We start from the raw sequence: 20,775 nt of genomic DNA on the forward strand, positions 1-20,775 counted from the left end.
TTACGCGCGTGGAAACCGGACAAAGGGTTTTCCCCACGTCTCCCAACCCCGCCCCTTTTCCTCCGCCCCCGGAATTTTGTAGTTTCCTGATGTAGGGTAGTAAACAGCGTCTTTGTCACTCAGAGCAGCTTGGCTGGTGACTTAGCCTCGCCTTTTCAGGTTCAGCTGGGCTGGCCCCTTGAAAATGGATGTTTTTAAGCTCTTCCTGAGTGAGTGAGTGAAAGCCGCGTAGTCGTGTCCGACTGTTTACGACTCCATGGACTGTGTAGTCCATGGAATTCTCCAGGCCAGAATACTGAAATGGGTAACCGTTCCCTTCTCCCAGGGGATCAAACCCAGGTCTCCTGCTTTGCAGGCGGATTCTTTACCAGCCTAGCCACAAGGGGAGCCCAAGAGTACTGGAGTGGATCTTTCCGACCCAGGAATCGAACTTGGGTCTCATTCATTACAGGCGGATTCTACCAACTGAAACATCAGGGAAGTCCCAAGCTCTTCATGAGTCCACATCAAACCTAGCTCAGGATGGAGGAAACTATCGTAGGACACGTCAGGATATAAGGAGCAGAATCTAGGCTGTGAGAAACCACAGGCAGACGACCTTGTTTTTTCAAATAAATTGTAAGGAAAAGGGAAAGGGGACTCTATAGATTAAGAATGGCTTAAGAGAGGACCCATGGCAACTTGTGGATTTTATTCAGATCCTCAAACACAATGGGGAAAACTTTTTGACGTTGTAAGAATTGGAGATGTGGGCACTGTTCATGAGATTAAGAAACTTGAGTTCAAAAAATTCTTATTGTGGTTGTTCTTTTAGTCACTAAGTCGTGTCCAGCTGTTTTGCAACCCCATGGACTGTAGCCCGCCAGGCTCCTCTGTCCATGCGATTCCCAGGCAAGAATAGTGGAGTGGGTTGCCACTTCCTTCTTCAGGGGATCTTACTGACCCAGGGATCAAACCCACGTTCCCTGCATTGGCAGGCAGATGCTTCACCACTGAATCACCAGGGAAGCCCCTACTTGTGGTAGATAAACATAAAACTTACCACTGTAACCAGTTTTTAAGTGTACAATTAAATAGTATTAACTACATACACATTGTTGTGGAACCAGCCTGCACAATTCTTTTTCTGTTGCAAAACTGAAATTCTTTACCCACTAAACAACGACCCTATCTCCCTTTCCCCTAGTTCCTGGCAACAAAGCTACTTTCTGTCTCTGATTTTTGATTACTCCAGGAACTTCATATAAGTGGAATTATACCACAACTGTCTTTGTGACTGGTTCATTTCATTGAGCAATGTCCCTGAGGTTCATCCATGTTGTAGCATGTGTTAGAACTTCCTTAATATTCTGGCTTAAAAGGCTACTTCAAACACTCCTTAATATAAATTGTAGCAATATTTTTTTTTGATCTGTCTCCTAAGGCAAAGGAAACAAAAGCAAAAATAAACAAATGGGACCTAATTAAACTTAAAAGCTTTTGTACAGCAAAGAAAACCATCCACAAGATGAAAAGACAACCTACTGAATGGGAGAATATATTTGCAAGGGACATAAGCGGTTAATATCCAAAATACAAAAACAGCTTATACAACTCAATATCAAAAATAAACACACAACCTGATTAAAAAATAGGCAGAAGACTTGAATAGACATTTTTCCAAAGAAGACATACACATGGCCAACAGGCATATGAAAAAATACTCAATGTCTCTAACTATCAGAGAAATGTAAATCAAAATCACAATGAGATATCAACTCACACGTGTCAGAATGGCTATTATCAAAATGACCACAAATAACAAATGTTGGTGAGGATGTGGAGAAAAGGGAATGCTTGTACACTGTAGTTGGGAATGTAAATTGGTGAAACCACTGTGGAAAACAGTATGGAGGTTCCACAAAAAACTAAAAATAGAACTACCATGTGATCCTGCAATTCCTTTCCTGGGTATATATCCAAAGAAAAGGAAAACAGTAATTAAAAAAGATACATGCACCCCAATGTTCATGGCAGTATTGTTTACAATTGCCAGGGTATGGCAGCAACCTGTGTCCATCAACACATGAATGAATAAAGATGTGGTATGTATACACACACACACACACACACACACACACACGAGAACACTACTCAGCCATAAAAAAGAACGGAATTTTGCTGAGCAACATGGATGGACCTGGAGGATATTGTGCTTACTGAAATAAACCAGATGTGGAAAGACAAATACTGTATGTCATCACTTATATGTGAAATCTAAATATTGAAATCATTGAATATGATGAAAAAAAGCTATCTTGAAAAAGACTGAATAGTATCCCATTGTGTGTATACTCCACATTTTATTTACCCATTCATGTGTGATGAACATATGGATTATTAATTTGTAAATTGTGCTAATTTTATTGTGTGTATGTGTTTAAAAGAGTTGGAGTTTACATGTTATTGTGGGAAAATTAAATATATAGAAAACCAACCTAAAAGTTGAGCTTCAACAGTCATCAATCCCTGGCCAGGTTTGTATCATCTGTATGCCCACCTATTTCCCCCTATCCTGTATTAATTTGAAGCAAATGCCACACATCCTGTTACAATTGTCCTGAAGGGTAGAATTTTTCAAAATAAAAGATTATAAAAGAACATGAGCAGTCAACTTAATAACAGATTTTTTTTTTTTTTGCCATGCGGCTGGTGGGATCTTAGTTGACCAGGGATTGAGCCTGTGTCCCCTGCAGTGGAAGTGTGGAGTCTTAACCACTGAACTGCCAGGGAATGCCTTTTCTCATTAAAAAAGATTTTTTTTATCCCCAATGCTATATAAGCACCTGGTGAGGGAAGATACACTCTGATTCCACACAAGTCAGTCAGTCTTACTCGTGTTATCAGATTTGTTTTTCTCCTCAAATCTTTTCCCATTTTGGATTAATGATACCGTAGTTATAATAATCCCTTTGTATTCACAGAGTATCCATCATCTGTTGGCCTCATAGGTTAACAGAATTAAGATGAGGCCTTATATCCTGTGATGAAGGGTTCAGCTTTGGGGACAGACTTTTTGGTCAGGGCATTTTACAGCTCTAAGCCTCAGATTCTGCAGATTAAAAAAGGGGATCTTAACAACTGTCCTGGTTGTAAAAAGGAAATGAAATACTGAAATGTAGAAGGAAGCCTTACACCATCAGTGTGAACCTGTTTCAGAAGCATCCTTTGTGCTGGGTCCTCTGGAAGACTTGTTTTACAACAAAGTCCTCTGTGCTTCCTGTCTTTTATAAGGTGTATAAGGTGTTTCCTCCTTAAAAAAAGAAAAAAATTGAATTTTGCCAACCCATCCCTCTACCTTCCTTGTTGCTGTTACCTACTAGATTCCTCATTGCTCCTCCACGTTCACCGAAGATTTGGTTCCTTGGCCTCGATTGACTCCTCCAATTGTTGACATCCTTCTGGGGGTCCTCAATGTCCCCCACACTGGCCTGGTGAGCCCTAGGCCCAATTCCAGTGACGCCCATCTCACTCGACTTCATTTCAGGGTCAGACCCTAAACTGGATCATCTCCTGGAATTTCTTCCCCTTTGACATCGTTGACACCCAGAGTCTGGTGACAACTCCTCAGTCCCTTCATCCCTACAGGCCCTCATCTTTTGGTCTCTTTTTTTTGTGTGGCAGCGCTGTGGTGCATGTGGGATTTCAGTTCCCCAAACAGGGATCAAACCCCAGCCCCTTGCATTGAAAACGCGGAGTCTTAACCACTGGACCACCAGGGAAGTCCCCATCTGTTTTCCTAGTTCTAGTCTACCTGCTCCCTGCTCCTCTCCCTTCTTCTGGGGACTAGGCCCCTGGTGCGTCACCATCGTCACATTCTTTCAGTGCCCTTAACTTCCTCACCCTCATCCTTCTACTCAATCAGCAAAGTCTGGTTTTATCACAATATCAGTATTTATATGTCAACCTTGCACAACTATAGCTGGAGCTCATTGTACATTAATGGCTTCTAGACTCCACTGGGTCTTCAGTGATGCTCATCTCACTGGGCCTTCTAGTGACTCTCCTGGCTGGTTAGTCAAAATTTTCACCAGTTTCCCAGCCCTTCCATCTCACTCCAAACCCTCCTGTTGTCCCTGTTAGATCCTTTCTCCTTCAGTGATTTGTGCACGTTCTTCCCTTCGCCTTAATAACCAACCTCCTGTGTCCTTTCTTGGTACCAAGGCACCAACCATCCTCTTTAAAAAGTCACTTGGCGAAGCCCTGATTGTCGTCCCCCTAGCCCCTAGCATTTTTAATTTTTTAATTTTAATGTTTGCTACACGCGTACTGGCCAGGAACCGTACTGATTGCAGTAGAGGTGTAGCCCTCTCCCCATGGCGTGAGCCCCGCGCTCCGTCTGACCCTCGTCCTCCGCTTGGCGCTCCCGCAGTTCCTCTCCGAGACCCAGAAGCCCTTTCCGGCGTCGAGAGCCTGACGCGAGGACCCGAGCGGGGTCGGGGCGTGCCGAGAGGCCGGGGCGCCGGGACGTGGCGCTCACCCGCGTCCCCGAGGTGCCGGTGCTCAGCCAGCCGCGGAGGGGAGGGGCAGTCCCCGGGGCTGAGCCAGGCCCGGGGCCGAGCGCGTCCAGGGCGGAGGGTGACGGGAAGCCGCCGGCGCCAGAGGACTCACTTTGGGGCCGCTTGTTTCGGAGCGTGGCACAAACCCGGGTGCCAACCCCGAGCTCAGCGGAGTGAGTCAGCGGGGCCCGCGGCGGCAAGAGAGGGGAAGGTGGGCTAGGAGGGCGCCGCGCACCCCGAGGCCCGCGCGGGAGGCGGGAGGGACCTTGAGGGAGGCTCGGGACACCCCTGGCGGCGGCCTCTTCTTCAGCCGACAGGTGAGCGCGGGCGGGCCTCGAGGCGGAGCCCGGCGGCTCCAGCGGCCGTCCTCTGCGCCGCCGCCGGCGGCTCACAGGTAATCCCCCGCCGGGGCCGCCCGCCTGCCCGCCTGCGCCCGGGCCCGGCGCGCACGTGGGGCCGAGCGCCTTTGTCCCCTCCGAGGGCGGCCGCCGCGCGCGTCCCCGCACCCCGCGCGCTCTGCCCGCGGGCCGACAGCGGCCGGGCGGGGCCGGGGCCCTGGGAGCCCGCTCTGGGGCGGCCAGCGGCCCGGGCTCCCGAGCGCCGCGTCCCCAGGAGGCGCTTCTGCGCGCGCCTGGCCTCGGAATCGGGCGCCGGGGCCCGCCGCGCCCCCAGCCCGGTTTCTCCCGGGCCCCGGGAGCCCCCGAGATGGCGTTGGCGGAAGTGCACCCCAGCGCCGGGGGAGAGGGCCTTTCCGTCCCCTCCTCTGCCCCGCGACTCTCGTTTCCCGGCTCCTAGCTGGTTAGGGCGCGCTGAGCCCGAGTCCGCTGCTGCTACAACATAGCTTGCTTTCTTCAACAGTGTCTCTACATATGGTGTCTAATTTGCATTCAATAAAATGCCCCCATTTTAAGTGTGCAGATAAGGGATTTTGACAAATTATACACCCGCGTAACCACTACCCAAACGTAGACCTAGATCATTTCCATCACTCCAGAAAGTTCCCTCGTGCTCCTCCCCAGTCAATCCACAACTGCCCTCACCCCTTGATTTTCATCAGAGTTTAGTGTTAACGGTTCTAGAATTTCCATAAAGTGGGCTCATTCAGTAAGTATTCTTTTGTTTTTGACTGCTTTCTAAATGGCCGTCATCGAGAAGGTGTCTCTTGTTGCCTCTGATGGTTTTTTTTTTTTTTCAGTTGCTCTAGTCCTGCGCTGTCCAGTGTGGTAGCCACTCGCAGCATTGTGACTCTTGAGAGCAGGAAATGTGGCAAGTGTGTGAACTGAGATGTGCTTTGAGTAGACACACATAATTTCGAAAGACAGTACCAAAAAAAAAAAAAGGATGTAAATTATCTCACCAAAATATTCTTACATTGATATATGTGTTGAATGATAGTATTTTGGATACATTGGGTTAAATAAGATATGATTAAAATGACCATAATCTGTTTCTTTTTATTTTTTTAATATGGCGACTGGAAAATTTAAAATTACACAAATGCTATGTTTTCATTGGATAGCGGACAGCTCTACACACCCCTATTTTACAGGCAGTTGGTTCTGCTCACTGCCTGTGAGTCAATGTAAATAATGTAATTCACAAGAGTAAAAAAGTCCTGATTCTAGAAGGAGCGTGAAGAATCTGTTTTTTCTACTGTTTTAAAATTTTGCTTCAGACTTACTTATTTGCTTAGAAGAGATAGAAAGGACTAGGTGTCTCCTTGATATTAAGTTATATTTTCTATTTTTAAGTTACATTTTCAAAAAGAACTTTGCAAAATATCTGATGTGCTTCAAAAGTTATCTTGTGCTTTTGAAAATGTGGAAAACTGATAATTACCTACAACCCAACCACCTAAATATATTAAAATGTAGCATTTTAGTGTGACTTGAGCAGTCTTAATTTTAAAAAGCAGTTGAGATGATACAATGTCTTATATAATAGATAATATAATGCTTATAATGTAAGCATATTTTACATGAAAGATTCTTAGGCTTTCTGACAACCACATAATGTACCTTCTCATGAATACTCTTCCGTTTTTAGGGCATTTTTCCATGTTGCTAACTTTTACAAATGGGAAGTCATTTTAATAGTGTGACAGTGCTGGAATAAGGTAGTTACAGTGCCGCTTATTTGCCCCTTCATCCCACAGAAAAGGCGAAAACCAGGAGGGCAGGAACCTTGATTTTATATTCACCCCCATACACACAGAATCTGGGAACACATCAAGCATGTAATTGTTCTTGAGGAAGAAAATTTTCTTCTGTCCTTCTAAGTTCTTCTGACTGACTTAAGAATTAAATTGACATGAGACAGATTCATAGAAGAAAATTTTAAAAAGTTTAATAATTCTTGAGAGAGACTCAGGAAAACTGAGTCACTTGCCAAAAGGGTTGAAACCCTCACCTTTAATAGCATCTTCAGCTCAAGATGAAAGAGGGTGTTGGAGGTAGTGTTTTGGGACTTGAAGAGGGAAGAAGGCAATTAATTTGGAGACAGAAAGGCAAATATTCCCCTAAACAAATGTGTGCTGGGCCAGGCAGAGACAGTGGGACCCAGAGTAGATTCTGATCTCTAAGAGCTTCTGCCACTACATCTAGCTCATAGTCTCTGAAAATATTGGGTTGATCAGAAAGTTCGTTCGGGTTTTTCCATCCAATGTTATAGAAAAACCCGAAGGAATTTTTTTTGCCAACCCGTATCTCTGGTGATAGCTCTATTCTGGGAACAGGTTCTTTATCTAAATTCCTTAGGCGGCAAGGGGGAGGGGGCGGTAAAAAAGAAAGACTTACTGAGTCCTTGTTTCTTAAAAATAATCAAACTAAATCCTCATGCCAAAGAGGCACATTTTGGGGTGGCAGATTTTCCTCCCCTACCTAACAGATTTTCAGTAAACATTTGTTAGCTGACCGAATCAGTGCATAGGTGGCTCTGAAAAATAAGAGCTAACCATCACTCAGCACTTGGGTGCTGCTCTCTTTGGAAATGCCTACACAACTCTGTAAGGCAGGCACTGGTATTGTTTCTGTGTACTGCCCAGGTGGAGAATTCAAAGTTTTCAAAAGTTGGAGAAGGTGCCCAGGGTCATAGCTATGAGTGACAGAGTCAGCACTTGAACTCGGGCTGTCTGACTCCAGAGGAGGGGCATTGATCAAAATAGAAAAAAAATCAACAGTGGGATGAGTAACGGAAGACTGTGATGAAATTCCCACTCTACCAACTACCTGGGCTAGTAGGAGTGGTAAGAGGAAGACTTAGATACATATTGGATCCACAGAAGGAGCATTCTGGGTTTGGAATGAGAATCTTGTAGGCTAAATCTAGCTCAGGTGAGTGGGTGGATGGCCAGGTGGCTAGTAAAGAGAAGCGATGACATTGAATGTGATCCATTGTAGTGTGTAGAGAAAGGCAGGCCCAGAGACTTATGGAAGCCGTTTGGGATGGGACTTTTGTATTTTGGATGACTTCAGTCTACTCACCCTGATGGTGATCAAAGAGAACTCACAGCTCTGAGGTGAGATAACTCTACATCTCTTAAGTTAAGCTAGTTTGTTTTGCAAGTAGAGAAAACTACAAAATCAGAATGGGCATTTCGTTGGGGATGACTGACATAGGATAAGCAGGGAACTGAAATTATTCCTACCTCATTGCACTTACACTTAATTTCCAGGTATTTAAAAAAATTGTGAGTTGCAATAGAAAGTGGGATTTATAGTTATTAGTTTTTGTAAGTGACTGTCTTTTCTTATACTTGCAATTTCTAATTATTTTGAATTTTTAAATTTTAATTTATTTAAAAAATTTTATGACTTGCAATTTTATATTAATAGTTTCACTCTGTTGGCAGTTGGCCTGCCAGGACTATACGGCTCACCTTCACGTGCCTGGTGAAATGGCAGAGGCCCACAGCCGCTGGCGATGCTCAAGAGAAAAACAATAGTACTCAGAGTAGAGAAAACCAAGTAGCTCATGGACTCCCTGTCTGCCTTTAAAACAAAAGGGTTTGGATCAGACAGCAGCGGCAAAGTCAAATAAAATTTCTTTATGACATAATATTTTCTTTTTTTTTCCCTGCTTGAATATTTCTATATGATGAAATGGATGAGTAAGGAACAGATTCAGTGTTCCACATGCTTAGTTAAGGAGGATACATTTATTATTAATTGATAGTAACATTAGTAGCTAACTTTTGGTGCTGGAGAAGACTCCTGTAAGTCCCTTGGACAGCAAGGAGATCAAACCAGTCAGTCTTAAGGGAAATCAACCCTGAATACTCATTGGAAGGACAGATGCTGAAGCTGAAGCTCCAGTATTTTGGTCATCTGATGCGAACAGTTGACTCACTGGAAAAGTCCTTGATGAACGATTGAGGGTAGAAGGAGAAGAGGGCGTCAGAGGATGAGATGGCTGGATGGCCTCACTGATACAATGGACATGAACTTGGGTAAACTTCAGGAGATGGTGAGGGACAGGGAGGCCTGGCCTGCTGCAGTCCATGGGGTCACAGTCAGACATGACTGGGTGACTGAACAACAACAACGTGTTAATATAGGAGTCGACTTGACCCCCTCTAAGCCAGATATCAGCAAATATTTTCCATGAAAGATAATAAATATTTCAGGTTTTGTGGGCCAGAGGCCTCTATTTTCCCAGCTCCTCAACTCTGCCATTGTAGCCAGAAAGGCACCATAGACAGTGTGTAGATGATTAGTGTGGCTGCATGCTAATGAAACTTGATTTATAGACACTGAAGTTAGAGTTTCATATAATTTTTTTTTGTTCCATTTAATTTTAATGTGTCATGAAATATTCTTTTGATCATTTCTCAATCATTTAAAATGTAAAAACAGTCTTAGCTTGGGGACTGTACAAAAATAGACAGTGGGCCAGATGTGACCTGTGGGCCCTGGTTTCCTGACCTCTTGAGCTCATTTAATCCTCACAACCACCTGCAAGATTTTTTAAAATGTTGGCATATTTGAATATTGATTTCAAAAATAGACTATTCTTTTAAAAGCAATTTTAGGTTCACAGCAAAACTGACCAGAAAGTACTGAGTTCCCATATACCTCCTGTGCCATACCCACGGTGTTCCCTGTTGTCAACATCTTGAACCAGAGAGGAACATTCGTTAGTCAGTGAACCTACACATCATTATCATTCCAAGTCTACAGGTTTCATTAGAATTCACTCTTGGTGTTACACAGTCTGTGAGTTTGGTCAAATATATAATGACCTGTATCCACCATTATAGTATCATACAGAATAGTTGCACTGCCCTAAAAAAACACTCTATGCTCCTCCTAGTCACCCTTCCCCAGTAACCCCTAAAAACCACTCATCTTTTTACTGTCTTCATAGTTTTGTCTTTTCCAGAATGTCATATAGTTGGAATTGTACAGTATGTAGCCTTTTCAGAGTGACTTCTTTCAATTAGTAACATGCATTGTTTCCTCCATGTCTTTTGTGGATTGATAGCTCATTTCTTTTTAGTGCTGAATAATATTCCAAAGGAATGGTACTTTTTATTTCATTTCACAGATGAAGAAACAGGTACAGCTTGTACAGATCTGACTACAGAGCCTGATCTCTTAAACATTTTACTATGCCTCTGAATCTTAGAAAATGTTGGCTTCTTATGAAGAAGTTTGTCACGTGAAAGTTGGGGTAAATGTAACATCAGGGTAATGGAGCCAGACATTTTGCTTGCAGAAAGTATCCACAGCTTCCTGAATATTGACATGAAAGAAAAACCTAGATGATAAGACTTTGTTTCAAATACTTAGATAGAAAAAGTGCTGTGGGCTTTTGAAATTTTGGTTCAACACACTCTCTGCTTTACTGATTCAAGATCATGTTTCTCTTCCCTGACCATTAATTTTATTACCTTTCAGATTATACCTGGGTGCTGGCACCCAGCCACTCCTCTGCCAATGAAGTACATCTTGGTCACTGGTGGGGTCATCTCAGGCATCGGTAAAGGGATCATTGCCAGCAGTATTGGGACGATTCTAAAATCATGTGGACTCCGAGTGACTGCCATCAAAATTGACCCCTATATAAACATCGATGCGGGCACTTTTTCACCTTATGAGCACGGTATGAGGGAGAACCCCTCCCCCCACCCCATAAAGCACTGGGTCAGATTGCAGTTCTTTCTTGTATCTGGGTAATTTCTTTAAGATAGCGTTCCAGAAGTAGAGTTGCTGGATCATTATGGATCTGTGAAGGTTCTCATGGTTATTGATACATTTTTCAGATTGCTGATGACATTCCAAATTAGTCCACACTTTTGGAAAGCAGTATGTGAGGATACCATTCTCACTGTACTTTTTGTAGTGTGGATTATTATTATTTTTTTATCATAAAGGTAATATATTTCTCAACATTTCATTGTTAAGAAAAAAATCAGACAATATAGACTATATTGACAATATAGAAAGACCTAAAGAAAATAAAAATCATCCATTTCCCACCACTTGGAATAATTATTATTAATGTTGAAATTTTTATGTATATACTCATTATTTTTATTTATTTATTGGCCACACTGCACAGCTTGCAGAATCTTAGTTCCCTGACCAGGGATTGAACCTGTACCCCTGCACTGGAAGTATGGAGTCCTAACCACTGCACTGTCAGGGAATTTTCTATACTAATTATTTTTAAAAAGGCACAAGCCCTTACATACTTTCCTTTTAAACTTTTCACATACAAGCAAGAAAGTGTATAAATCATATGTGTACCACTTGATGACATGAACATACTGTGTTAACAGCCCCAAAATCAAGAAACAGAAACCCCCTTTATGTTCTTTCCAGTTTCTCCCCATCTAAAATGACCAGGGTAACCACTATCCTGTCTTCTAACATCATAGATCAGTTGGCTTATTTTTGAACATTAAATGAGCTGAATCTTACAGTCAAACTAGTTTTTAAATTGAAATATACTTGACTTACAATATTTCAGATGTACATCAAAGTGATTCAGTTATACATTATGGTGGTGGTTTGGTGGTTTAGTCACTAAATCATGTCTGACTGTTTTGACCCCATGGACTGTAGTGCACCAGGCTCCTCTATCCATGGGATTTCCCCGGCAAGAATACTGGAGTGGGTTGCCATACCCTTTATACACACACACACACACATACACACACACACACTTTTTCAGAATCTTTTCCAGTATAGGTTATTATAAGATATTGAATACAGTTTCCTGTGCTATACAGTAGATTCTTGTTGCTTATTTTTTTTTGTTTGTTTGTGTTTTTTGTTGTTGCTTATTTTATATACAGTAGTGTGTACCTGTTAATCCTGAAGACATTTTAATAGATTCTATACTTTTAAAGGTTGCATAGAATCTGTACAATAATAGGAATTCATTTCCAATTTATTGATGTTATAAGCAACACTGTGACAAGAAACTTAAAAAATTTTTTAACATAAATGTCTAGGTACAGAATTTCTGATTTGGTGGGTAGATATGTTATTCAGGTTTTTTAGTTTTCTTTATACCTTTGCTGAATACTATTCTTTTTAAACTTTACTAACTTGAGAGTATATGAAAAAACAAACCAAAAAAGGGTATCTCATTATGTTAATTTAGATTTCTTTGACTTTCATTTTGTTGGTGAAATGGCTTATTCGAGTCTATGGTAAATCATATATATACTTGAAACCATCACCCAACTTCCTTCTGTGAGCAAACTCCACGCCCCAGTGACTCTGGCCTTTGGCCGCATAGGGTAACGAACTCTTCCTGGTTTGTCTGGAACTTTCCTGCTTTTGAAATTGAAAGTCCTGAATCCTGGGAATACTTTTACTCCTGGGCAAACCAGATAGGTCGGTCACCTTATTTGGCCATGTGATTTGTTTTGCTCTGTAGGGTTTTAGTGAATATGACATGTGCCTTGTTGAAGCATATGCGATGGCATGATTTCGCTCGGTCCGTCTTGTGTTTCTGCCCTCTGCTGTTCGAGCTGCCTTCCCCATAGAGAGATTTCTCCTTCAACCCAAGTCCTGGAATAAGAAGACACAGGGTAGACTCACAACTGACCCACAACCCCTATGTCACATGAGGGAGAAATCAATAGATGTTTTATAAGTTGCTGAGATGTTAAGGTTGTTTGGTAGGCAGCAAAATTGACTAATGCCATGTGTTATGACAATTTTCCTTTGGATCTTTAAAAATGATTTTTAAGAATACTTTGTGCAGAGTATATTAACCTATACTTACCACATGAATATATTTCTACCCTGTTTTCAGTTTGTCTTAATATTACCTCTGTTTGCTGCTGATAAATTTCATTTTACTGTTTATGTAAGTAAATGTATCCACTGTTTCCTTTATGGTTTCTGCCTTTGATGTCACCTGTTAGCTTCTCCATCCCAGAAATATTTAAATATCTATATTTTCTTTGGCATTTTTAGAGTTTCATTTGCTTTTACTTTATTTTTTTCTTCCAGTTTTATTGACATACAACACTGTATACGCTTAAGGTATATAGCATAATGATTTGATTTATATACATCATGAAATGATTATCACAATAAGTTTAGTAAATATCTATGATCTCATACAGATGCAAGCTTAAAGAAATAGTGAAAAATTGTTTCCCTTGTGATGAAAACTCTTAGGATTTATGCTCTAAAAACTCTCATCTAGAATGTAGAGTGGTGTTAATTATGTTTATCATGTTTTACATTTATATATCTAAAACTTATTTATATTATAACTGGAAGTTTGTACCTTTTAATTGCCTTCATCCAATTCCACACAGTCCTACCCCTGCTTCTGGGAACTACAAATCTGATCTCTTTTTCTATGAGTTTGCTTTTGAAGTATAATTGACTTACAACACTGTGTTTCTGGTGCACAACATAGTGATTTGATGTTTTTATACATTTCAAGGGCTTCCCAGGTGGCACTAGTGTTAAAGAACCTGCCTGCCAGTGCAGGAGACATAAGAGATGCAGATTCGATCCCTGGGTTGGGAAGATCCCCTGTAGGAGGAAATGGCAACCCATCCCAGCATTCTTGCCTGGAGAATCCCATGGACAGAGGAGCCTGGCGGGCTACAGTCAATGGGGTCGCACAGAGTTGGACACAACTGAAGCGCCTTAGCATGCAACACTCATAGATTTCAAAATGATCACCACCATTTGCTTTTACTTTAATATTGTTAATACATCTAGAATTTAATTTGATGAAAGATGAAGATGAGGTTAGTCACTATTCCTAATCACAGTTATCAAAGATTTCATCCTTTCTCCATTGATTTGAAATACTACCTTTTAATATACATTAAATTTCTCTCTTATTATTCTGTTCTGTTCAGATCTCTTTGTTTATTCCTGCCCACCATATTATCTGGAGTAGGAAATGGCAACCCACTCCAGTATTCTTGCCTGGGAAATTCCATGGACAGAGGAGCCTGGTAGGCTACTGTCCATGAAGTTGCAAAGAGTTGGACACAACTGAACATGCACACACACACACACACACACACACACCATTTTAATAGCTATAGCTTTTTATTATCAAGTAGGTCAGAACTTTCCCCACTATGCCTTTTCTTCTTTTTTTTTAACCTCAAAATGTTAGTTGTCTTTAAGACTAACTTCAGAGACCTTTTATCAAACTTGCCCTTTAAATTTATGAATTAATTTGGGGAAGAATTAAACACTGAAATTATTGACTGGCCTATTCAGGAACTTTATAAGTGGCTTTCATTTTATTCATACCTGCTTTTATGTCTCTGAAGTAAAATTTTAAACTTTTCTTCTTATTGGCCCTATACATTTCTTGAAGTTTATTTCTGTGTATTTTACCTACTTTGATTTGTAATGATATCTTTTTTTTTAGTCATATATTAAATTCCTTTATGTAATAGGGACCTTTTGGGTTTATTTTGGTTTTGTGTAGAATTTTTTTGTGCTATCTTATTTCATATTTGTATATATTGAAATATATAAATATATATACATATATATTTCAATCTTCCTGTACTCATTGTTATTTTATAAGGGCTTTTATTTTTATTTACTTTTTTGTGTTTTATTTTGGTAATCACACATGTTTTTCTTCCAAATTAACTTAAGTTTCACTGTCAAGTTAAAAAAAACCTGTTGGAATTTTTATTATAATTCCATTAAATTTTTAAAAAAGCTTCTTGAAGACATGATCTACAGCTTTTCTTTTTCATCTGCGTGCATGCTAAGTTGCTTCAATCATGTCTGACTTTTTGTGACTCTATGAACTGTAACCTTCCAGGCGCCTCTGACTTTTTGTGACTCTATGAACTGTAACCCTCCAGGCGCCTCTGACTTTTTGTGACTCTATGAACTGTAACCCTCCAGGCGCCTCTGACTTTTTGTGACTCTATGAACTGTAACCCTCCAGGCGCCTTTGTCCATGGGATTCTCCAGGCAGGAATACTGGAGTGGGTTGTCATTTCCTCCTCCAGGGGATCTTCCCGACCCAGGGATCGAACTTGCGTCTTTTATGTCTCCTGCATTGGCAGGCGGGTTCTTTACCACTAGTGCCATTTGGGAAGCCCTTCTTTTTCTCCTAGGAACATAATAGATACTACTTTTATTTTATTTTATTTTTTTTAGATACTACTTTTAAAATTTAAGAATCTAAAATTTCAAGTGATTTGTTGTATACCTGGATTATTACCAAACTGGACTTGGCCTGAATTAACTAAGAGATTTCAGAGATCTTCCCCTATTTGTCAGAATTTAAAATGATCAAAGTACAAAGACTTTCCCATAGATCGGTAATTCCTGATAAATATTGGAAAGTAGAATTTGAACTAGAAATGGAATTTTGGAAATACAAAATACTGGAGTTTCATTATTTTGTTCTTTTGTCTTTAAAATTAGAGATCTTTCCGATCACACTCGTACTTTATGAGGAATACATAAATGAGAGTATAAAAGGCTTCAGATTAGGTTCAGAAGCTAGCCAACCTTCCTTTTTTTTTTTTAATGCTGTGAACATCTAGCAATAGAAGTAAATGATAGAATTTTATTAATTAGGGAGAGGTTCATTTCTGACAAGGTGGCGTTAGGACATTGTCCTCCAAATTGATGCCCTTAAGTAACACTGGAGACCCAGATGCATAACCAGTAGTCAACACAGGTGCCCATAGTGTGATTAAGTCTTCCTCTATATCCTTCTCGACAGGGCTGTTGTACAGGTGGTGGCTTATTGCTCACTTTCTTTTTGGCCTCAGTTTCACCAAGTCGCCCTGTGGGCTAATGGACGCTCTGCTTTTCATCCACTGTCTGTTTAATAGTGTCTTAACTCAAGATGGGAGTCAATGAAAATTTTCTTAGGCCAATTTCAGAGTCTAGGATACTGATGCTTCAAAGTCAGTTGCTACTTGTTTTTAAAACTGCTGTTTGAAAGCCCCTTTTTCATATGGTATATGATGAGTTTGGAAAAGCTAAATCTTGAAGACAGAATTTCAGTAAGCATTTAAAAACTACCATTATAGAATACTAGAATTTTTCTAATGCATTATCATGGGTAGATTAGAATTACTCAATTTTCCCATTAAAATAAGGAAATAGTGATAGACTATGGCTTATAAATGTCTTTTACCAGCTTTTTAACATATTGTGTTCATCTTTGGAAAATAATCTACTGGAAGCAAATTTTTAATTTTTACATTGCCTTTTTATCCCAGGTGAAGTGTTTGTCTTAAACGATGGTGGAGAAGTTGATTTAGACCTTGGAAATTATGAAAGGTTCTTGGATATTAATCTTTATAAAGACAACAACATCACTACTGGGAAGATATATCAACATGTGATCAATAAAGAGAGGCGTGGCGATTACCTGGGGAAAACAGTACAAGGTATTATATTCTACAAATACTAGAGGGCCCTGTTGGCTGAGCACTCACACTCTGCTTAAAATAGACCTAAAGATGAGGAGGTCCCTGTGCTTTACAAGTTTCAGTCCTGCTCAAATCCCTCTGTTCTTTTCTTTCCTTCTTTTTCCCCACCTCCAGTTTTATTGAGATCTAATTGACGTACAGCACTGTATAAGTTTAGAGTGTATAGCGTAATGATTTGACATCATACAATGGTGACCACAATAACTTTAGTAAATATCCATCATCTCATAGAGATGCAAAATTAAAGAAATAGACAAAAATTGTTTCCCTTGTGATGAAAGCTCTTAGGATTTACTCTTTTACATAACATAGAACCATGTTAATTATTAATATATATAATTAATATATTTATCATGCTGTACAATACATCCCTAGTACTTATTTCTTATAACTGGAATTTTGTACCTTTTGTCTGCTTTCATCGGCTCAAGTGGTGAAGAATCTGCCTGCAATGCAGGAGACACGGGAGATGCCGATTCGATCATTGGGTCAGGAAGATTCCCTGGAGGAGGAAATGGCAACCCACTCCAGTATTCTTGCCTGGAAAATCCCATGAACAGAAGAACCTAGTGGGCTACAGTCCATGGGGTCATAATAAATCGAGATGACTGAGCACACACTTACACATCTATTCCCCCGACCCATAACCACAAATCTGATATATTTTTTTCCCTGTTTGTTTTTTAAGTATAACTAACCTACAGCTAACCTATGGGGCTTCCCTGATGGCTCAGACAGTAAAGAATCCATCTGCAATGTGGGAGACCTGGGTTTGATGCCTGGGTTGGGACGATCCCCTGGAGGAGGGCATGGCAACCCACTCCAGTATTCTTGCCTTGCCTGGCAAATCCCATGGACAGAGGAGCCTGGGAGGCTATAGTCCATGGTGTTGCAAAGAGTTGGACGTGACTGAGCAACTTCACAACCTACAACACTATGTTAGTTCCTGTTATACAACATAGTGATTTGGTATTTCTATACATTTCAAAATGATCACTACGGTGTCTATTACCATGTCACCATGCAAACTTCAAGTTTATCCTCCATGTTCGTGATTGTATTTTCATCAGTCTTTTCTTTGTTACTAATGTCATTGTTTCCTTTAGCCCCTTTTTCTGCCCTCTTTATCTTTCTCTCTTTAGCTTTTATTTATGAAATCCATGGGAATCTTCATCACATATCTGATTGGGTGTAGATCTGAGTCAATTTTTGTCTGTCCTTAATATGTTCTTTTTCTACTTTTTTCTTGAATGTTTGCATTGATGGTGATTACTTCCTTTTGAAGAACAGCCGTGGGAAGGAACATGGGATTGAACAGGAGGGCAACATGATGACTTTTTTCACCAACCTTTTTCATTGGTCACATGTTTCTGTCAGGTTGGTTTACTTCTACAAAATATCAGATTGATTCTAGTGGAAACAGACAGTTCTTTTATTAAGCAGACACTCCCAAGACATGGGAGCAGACCAAAGGCAAAGGGGTGGCAACAACTCCCACTTGGCTTCCCTTTTTATACTCTCTCTCTCCTTCTCTTGGTTCTGCCCTATGCAAAATAGGGCTTGACCCACCACCAATCAGGAAAGGGAATGCAAATTGGCATACACATAAGGCTGATTGACAGTTGCAAGTTATATAATAACAGGCTCTATTGTGCATGTCTTTCCCATAATTCAGTCTGTTTTAATCAGATGTATGTATGTATAGAATATTTGTGAACCCTTAATGGACTCCTAGCTGCCTATGGTTACTTGAGGACACACTGTGCATCAAGGGCACATGTACTAGAGTTGGAGAAGCCACTGTGGTTATTTCTGTAGCCTATTGTGAGCTCTCCTGGGTGTGTCTGGGTTGGGGTTTAGACATCAGCTTGCATCCTTTTCAGCTAGACCACCCCTCTTGCTCATGCCTAACTTCCTACCTAACAATTTTGATTATTCTCTTTTGTCCTCTGCAACCCTTGCCCCTTGTATTCATAAGTTCCTATGTGGTAGGGAACACGCTAGCAAAGTAATGCTCTAAGTTCTTCAAGCCAGGCTTCAACAGTATGTGAACCATGAACTTCCAGATGTTCAAGCTGGATTTAGCAAAGGCAGAGGAACCAGAGATCAAATTGCCAACATCTGCTGGATCATAAGGAAAGCAAGAGTTCCAGAAAAAAATCTACTTCTGCTTTATTGACTATGTCAAAGCCTTTGACTGTGTGGATCACAGCAAACTGGAAAATTCTTCAAAGATGGGAATACCAGACCACCTTACCTGCCTCCTGAGAAATCTATATACAGATTAAGAAGCAACAGTTAGAACTGGACCAACGGACTGGTTCCAAATTGGGAAAGGAGTATGTCAAGGCTGTATATTGTCACCCTGCTTATTTAACTTATATGCAGAGTACATCATGCGAAATTCCAGGCTGGATGAAGCACAAGCTGGAATCAAGATAGCCAGGGGAAATATCAATAACCTCAGATAGGCAGATGACCCCACCCTTATGGCAGAAAGCGAAGAAGAACTAAAGAGCCTCTTGATGAAAGTGAAAGAGGAGAGTGAAAAAGCTGACTTAAAACTCAACATTCAGAAAACTATGATTATGGCATCCAGTCCCATCACTTCTTGGCAAATAGATGGGGAAACAGTGGAAACAGTGACAGACTTTATTTTGGGGGGCTCCAAAATCACTGCAGATGGTGACTGCAGCCATGAAATTAAAAGACGCTTGCTCCTTGGAAGAAAAGCTATGATCAACCTAGACAGCCTATTAAAAAGCAGAGATGTTACGTTGCCATCAAAGGTCCATCTAGTCAAAGCTGTGGTTTTTTCCAGTAGTCATGTATGGATGTGAAAGTTGGACCATAAAGAAAGCTGAGTGCCAAAGAATTGATGCTTTTGAACTGTGTTGTTGGAGAAGACTCTTGAGAGTCCCTTGGACTGCAAAGAGATCCAACCAGTCAATCCTTAAGGAAATCAGTCCTGAATATTCATTGGAAGGACTGATGCTGAAGCTGAAAATCCAGTATTTTGGCCACCTGATGCAAAGAACTGACTCATTGGAAAAGAGCCTGATCCTGGGAATGATTGAAGACAGGAAGAGAAGGGGACGACAGAGGATGAGATGGTTGGATGGCATCACTGAGTGGATGGACATGAGTTTGAGCAAGTTCTGGGAGTTGGTGATGGACAGGGAAGCCTGGCCTGCTGCAGTCCTCGGGGTCGCAGAGTCGGAAATGACTGAGCAACTGAACTGAACCTAACTGAATTGAACTGCATGGTAGGGTAAAGATGCTAGTTTCCCACCCCGCTTAAATCACCTTCAGGTTGAAAAACAGGTGAGAAGTAGATAAAGAAATTGGACAGATGGACCTCAAAAGATCAGCTATGTTACTGCTGACACTGGATGGTGTGGCTTAGATCTCAACTATTGATGCAGCTGTGCTTTCTAGTAGTTTTCCTCCAAGTGTATGTATTGGGAAAACCCGCGGGAGGGAGAGTTGCTGCCTCATACCAGTCACCCCCCCAAAATTAGGGAAAGGGCAAGGTCCCAAACCTGGGCCTGGAGTCTGAGTCCATGTGCTGCCCACGTGGAGGGAGAGCTGACTTGCCCAGTCCTCACGGAAAGGGGTTGGGCTGGGCATGCTGGGTCGTTCCAAACGCACCAATCAGAGACGACTTTCTCCCGCCTCGAGGCAGGTGGGGCGGGGCCTGGGAGCCGCAGAGGCCCGTGCGGCAGGTGAGTGACGTGACAGGCGCTGCTCTGCGTCAGCTTCACAGAAGCCACCATTTCTCCTCCTTACGTCGTGTTAGGTCAGTTAACTAGAAACAAAAACATTTGTTTTGTTTTGTTTCTTTGGCTGAGACCAGCAGCTGCGGGCTTGCTCAGCACTTAGGTACCCCGGGGCCTTGTGCGTGTGGAGATACCACCTTTTAGCCTCTTTAGCTGACAGTAGCCGCTGCAGGCCCCTCCACGCCCGCTCAGTGACTCCTCCCCACTGACGGGCGGGCTGCCCGAGGGTTGCAGGGCTGGGCCACTCTGGGCCACTTCCCCTAGGAATTCGGCATTCAGCACCCTTAGCAGCCCTCCTTGCACAGTTTTTAGTTGGCATTTTAGGTGTTTTCTAGTTGCTTCAAAGATGGCACTTCTGCTCTGTGTTTCTCTTGGCTTGGTGGATTTCAAGAGAGATGGCATAACATTTAAATGACTAAATCTGTGTTGGTTCAGTAATATTAATTTCAGTGACATGGATAGTAACACTAGGACTGGAGCTTGTCTCATTTGCCAGGTGGCTTTCAGGTTATTTGGGAGGTCAACAGACACTAATTCATTTCTC

The 20,775-nt window shown here is 41.5% G+C and overlaps 1 protein-coding gene across 6 annotated transcripts in view; it reads left to right on the top strand.

The window, feature by feature from the left end:
* Positions 1–4,452: 4,452 nt before the first annotated feature.
* CTPS2 (CTP synthase 2) overlaps positions 4,453–20,775 on the top strand; it is a 107,948-nt gene continuing 91,625 nt past the window's right edge. For 3 of the 6 annotated variants that reach the window (XM_061136081.1, XM_061136076.1, XM_061136080.1), the window contains exons 1-3: positions 4,553–4,711; positions 10,436–10,640; positions 16,240–16,410. In XM_061136081.1, coding sequence (XP_060992064.1) covers positions 10,475–10,640; positions 16,240–16,410 — 337 coding nt within the window. In that variant the 5' untranslated portion in view covers positions 4,553–4,711; positions 10,436–10,474. Of the gene's footprint in view, positions 4,533–4,552; positions 4,750–4,815; positions 4,933–10,435; positions 10,641–16,239; positions 16,411–20,775 lie in introns of those variants that run through there. The other 3 variants (XM_061136079.1, XM_061136077.1, XM_061136078.1) reach the window with 3 other exon arrangements.

Source organism: Dama dama, chromosome X (genome assembly GCF_033118175.1).
Source record: "Dama dama isolate Ldn47 chromosome X, ASM3311817v1, whole genome shotgun sequence".
NCBI classification, from domain to species: Eukaryota; Metazoa; Chordata; class Mammalia; order Artiodactyla; family Cervidae; genus Dama; species Dama dama.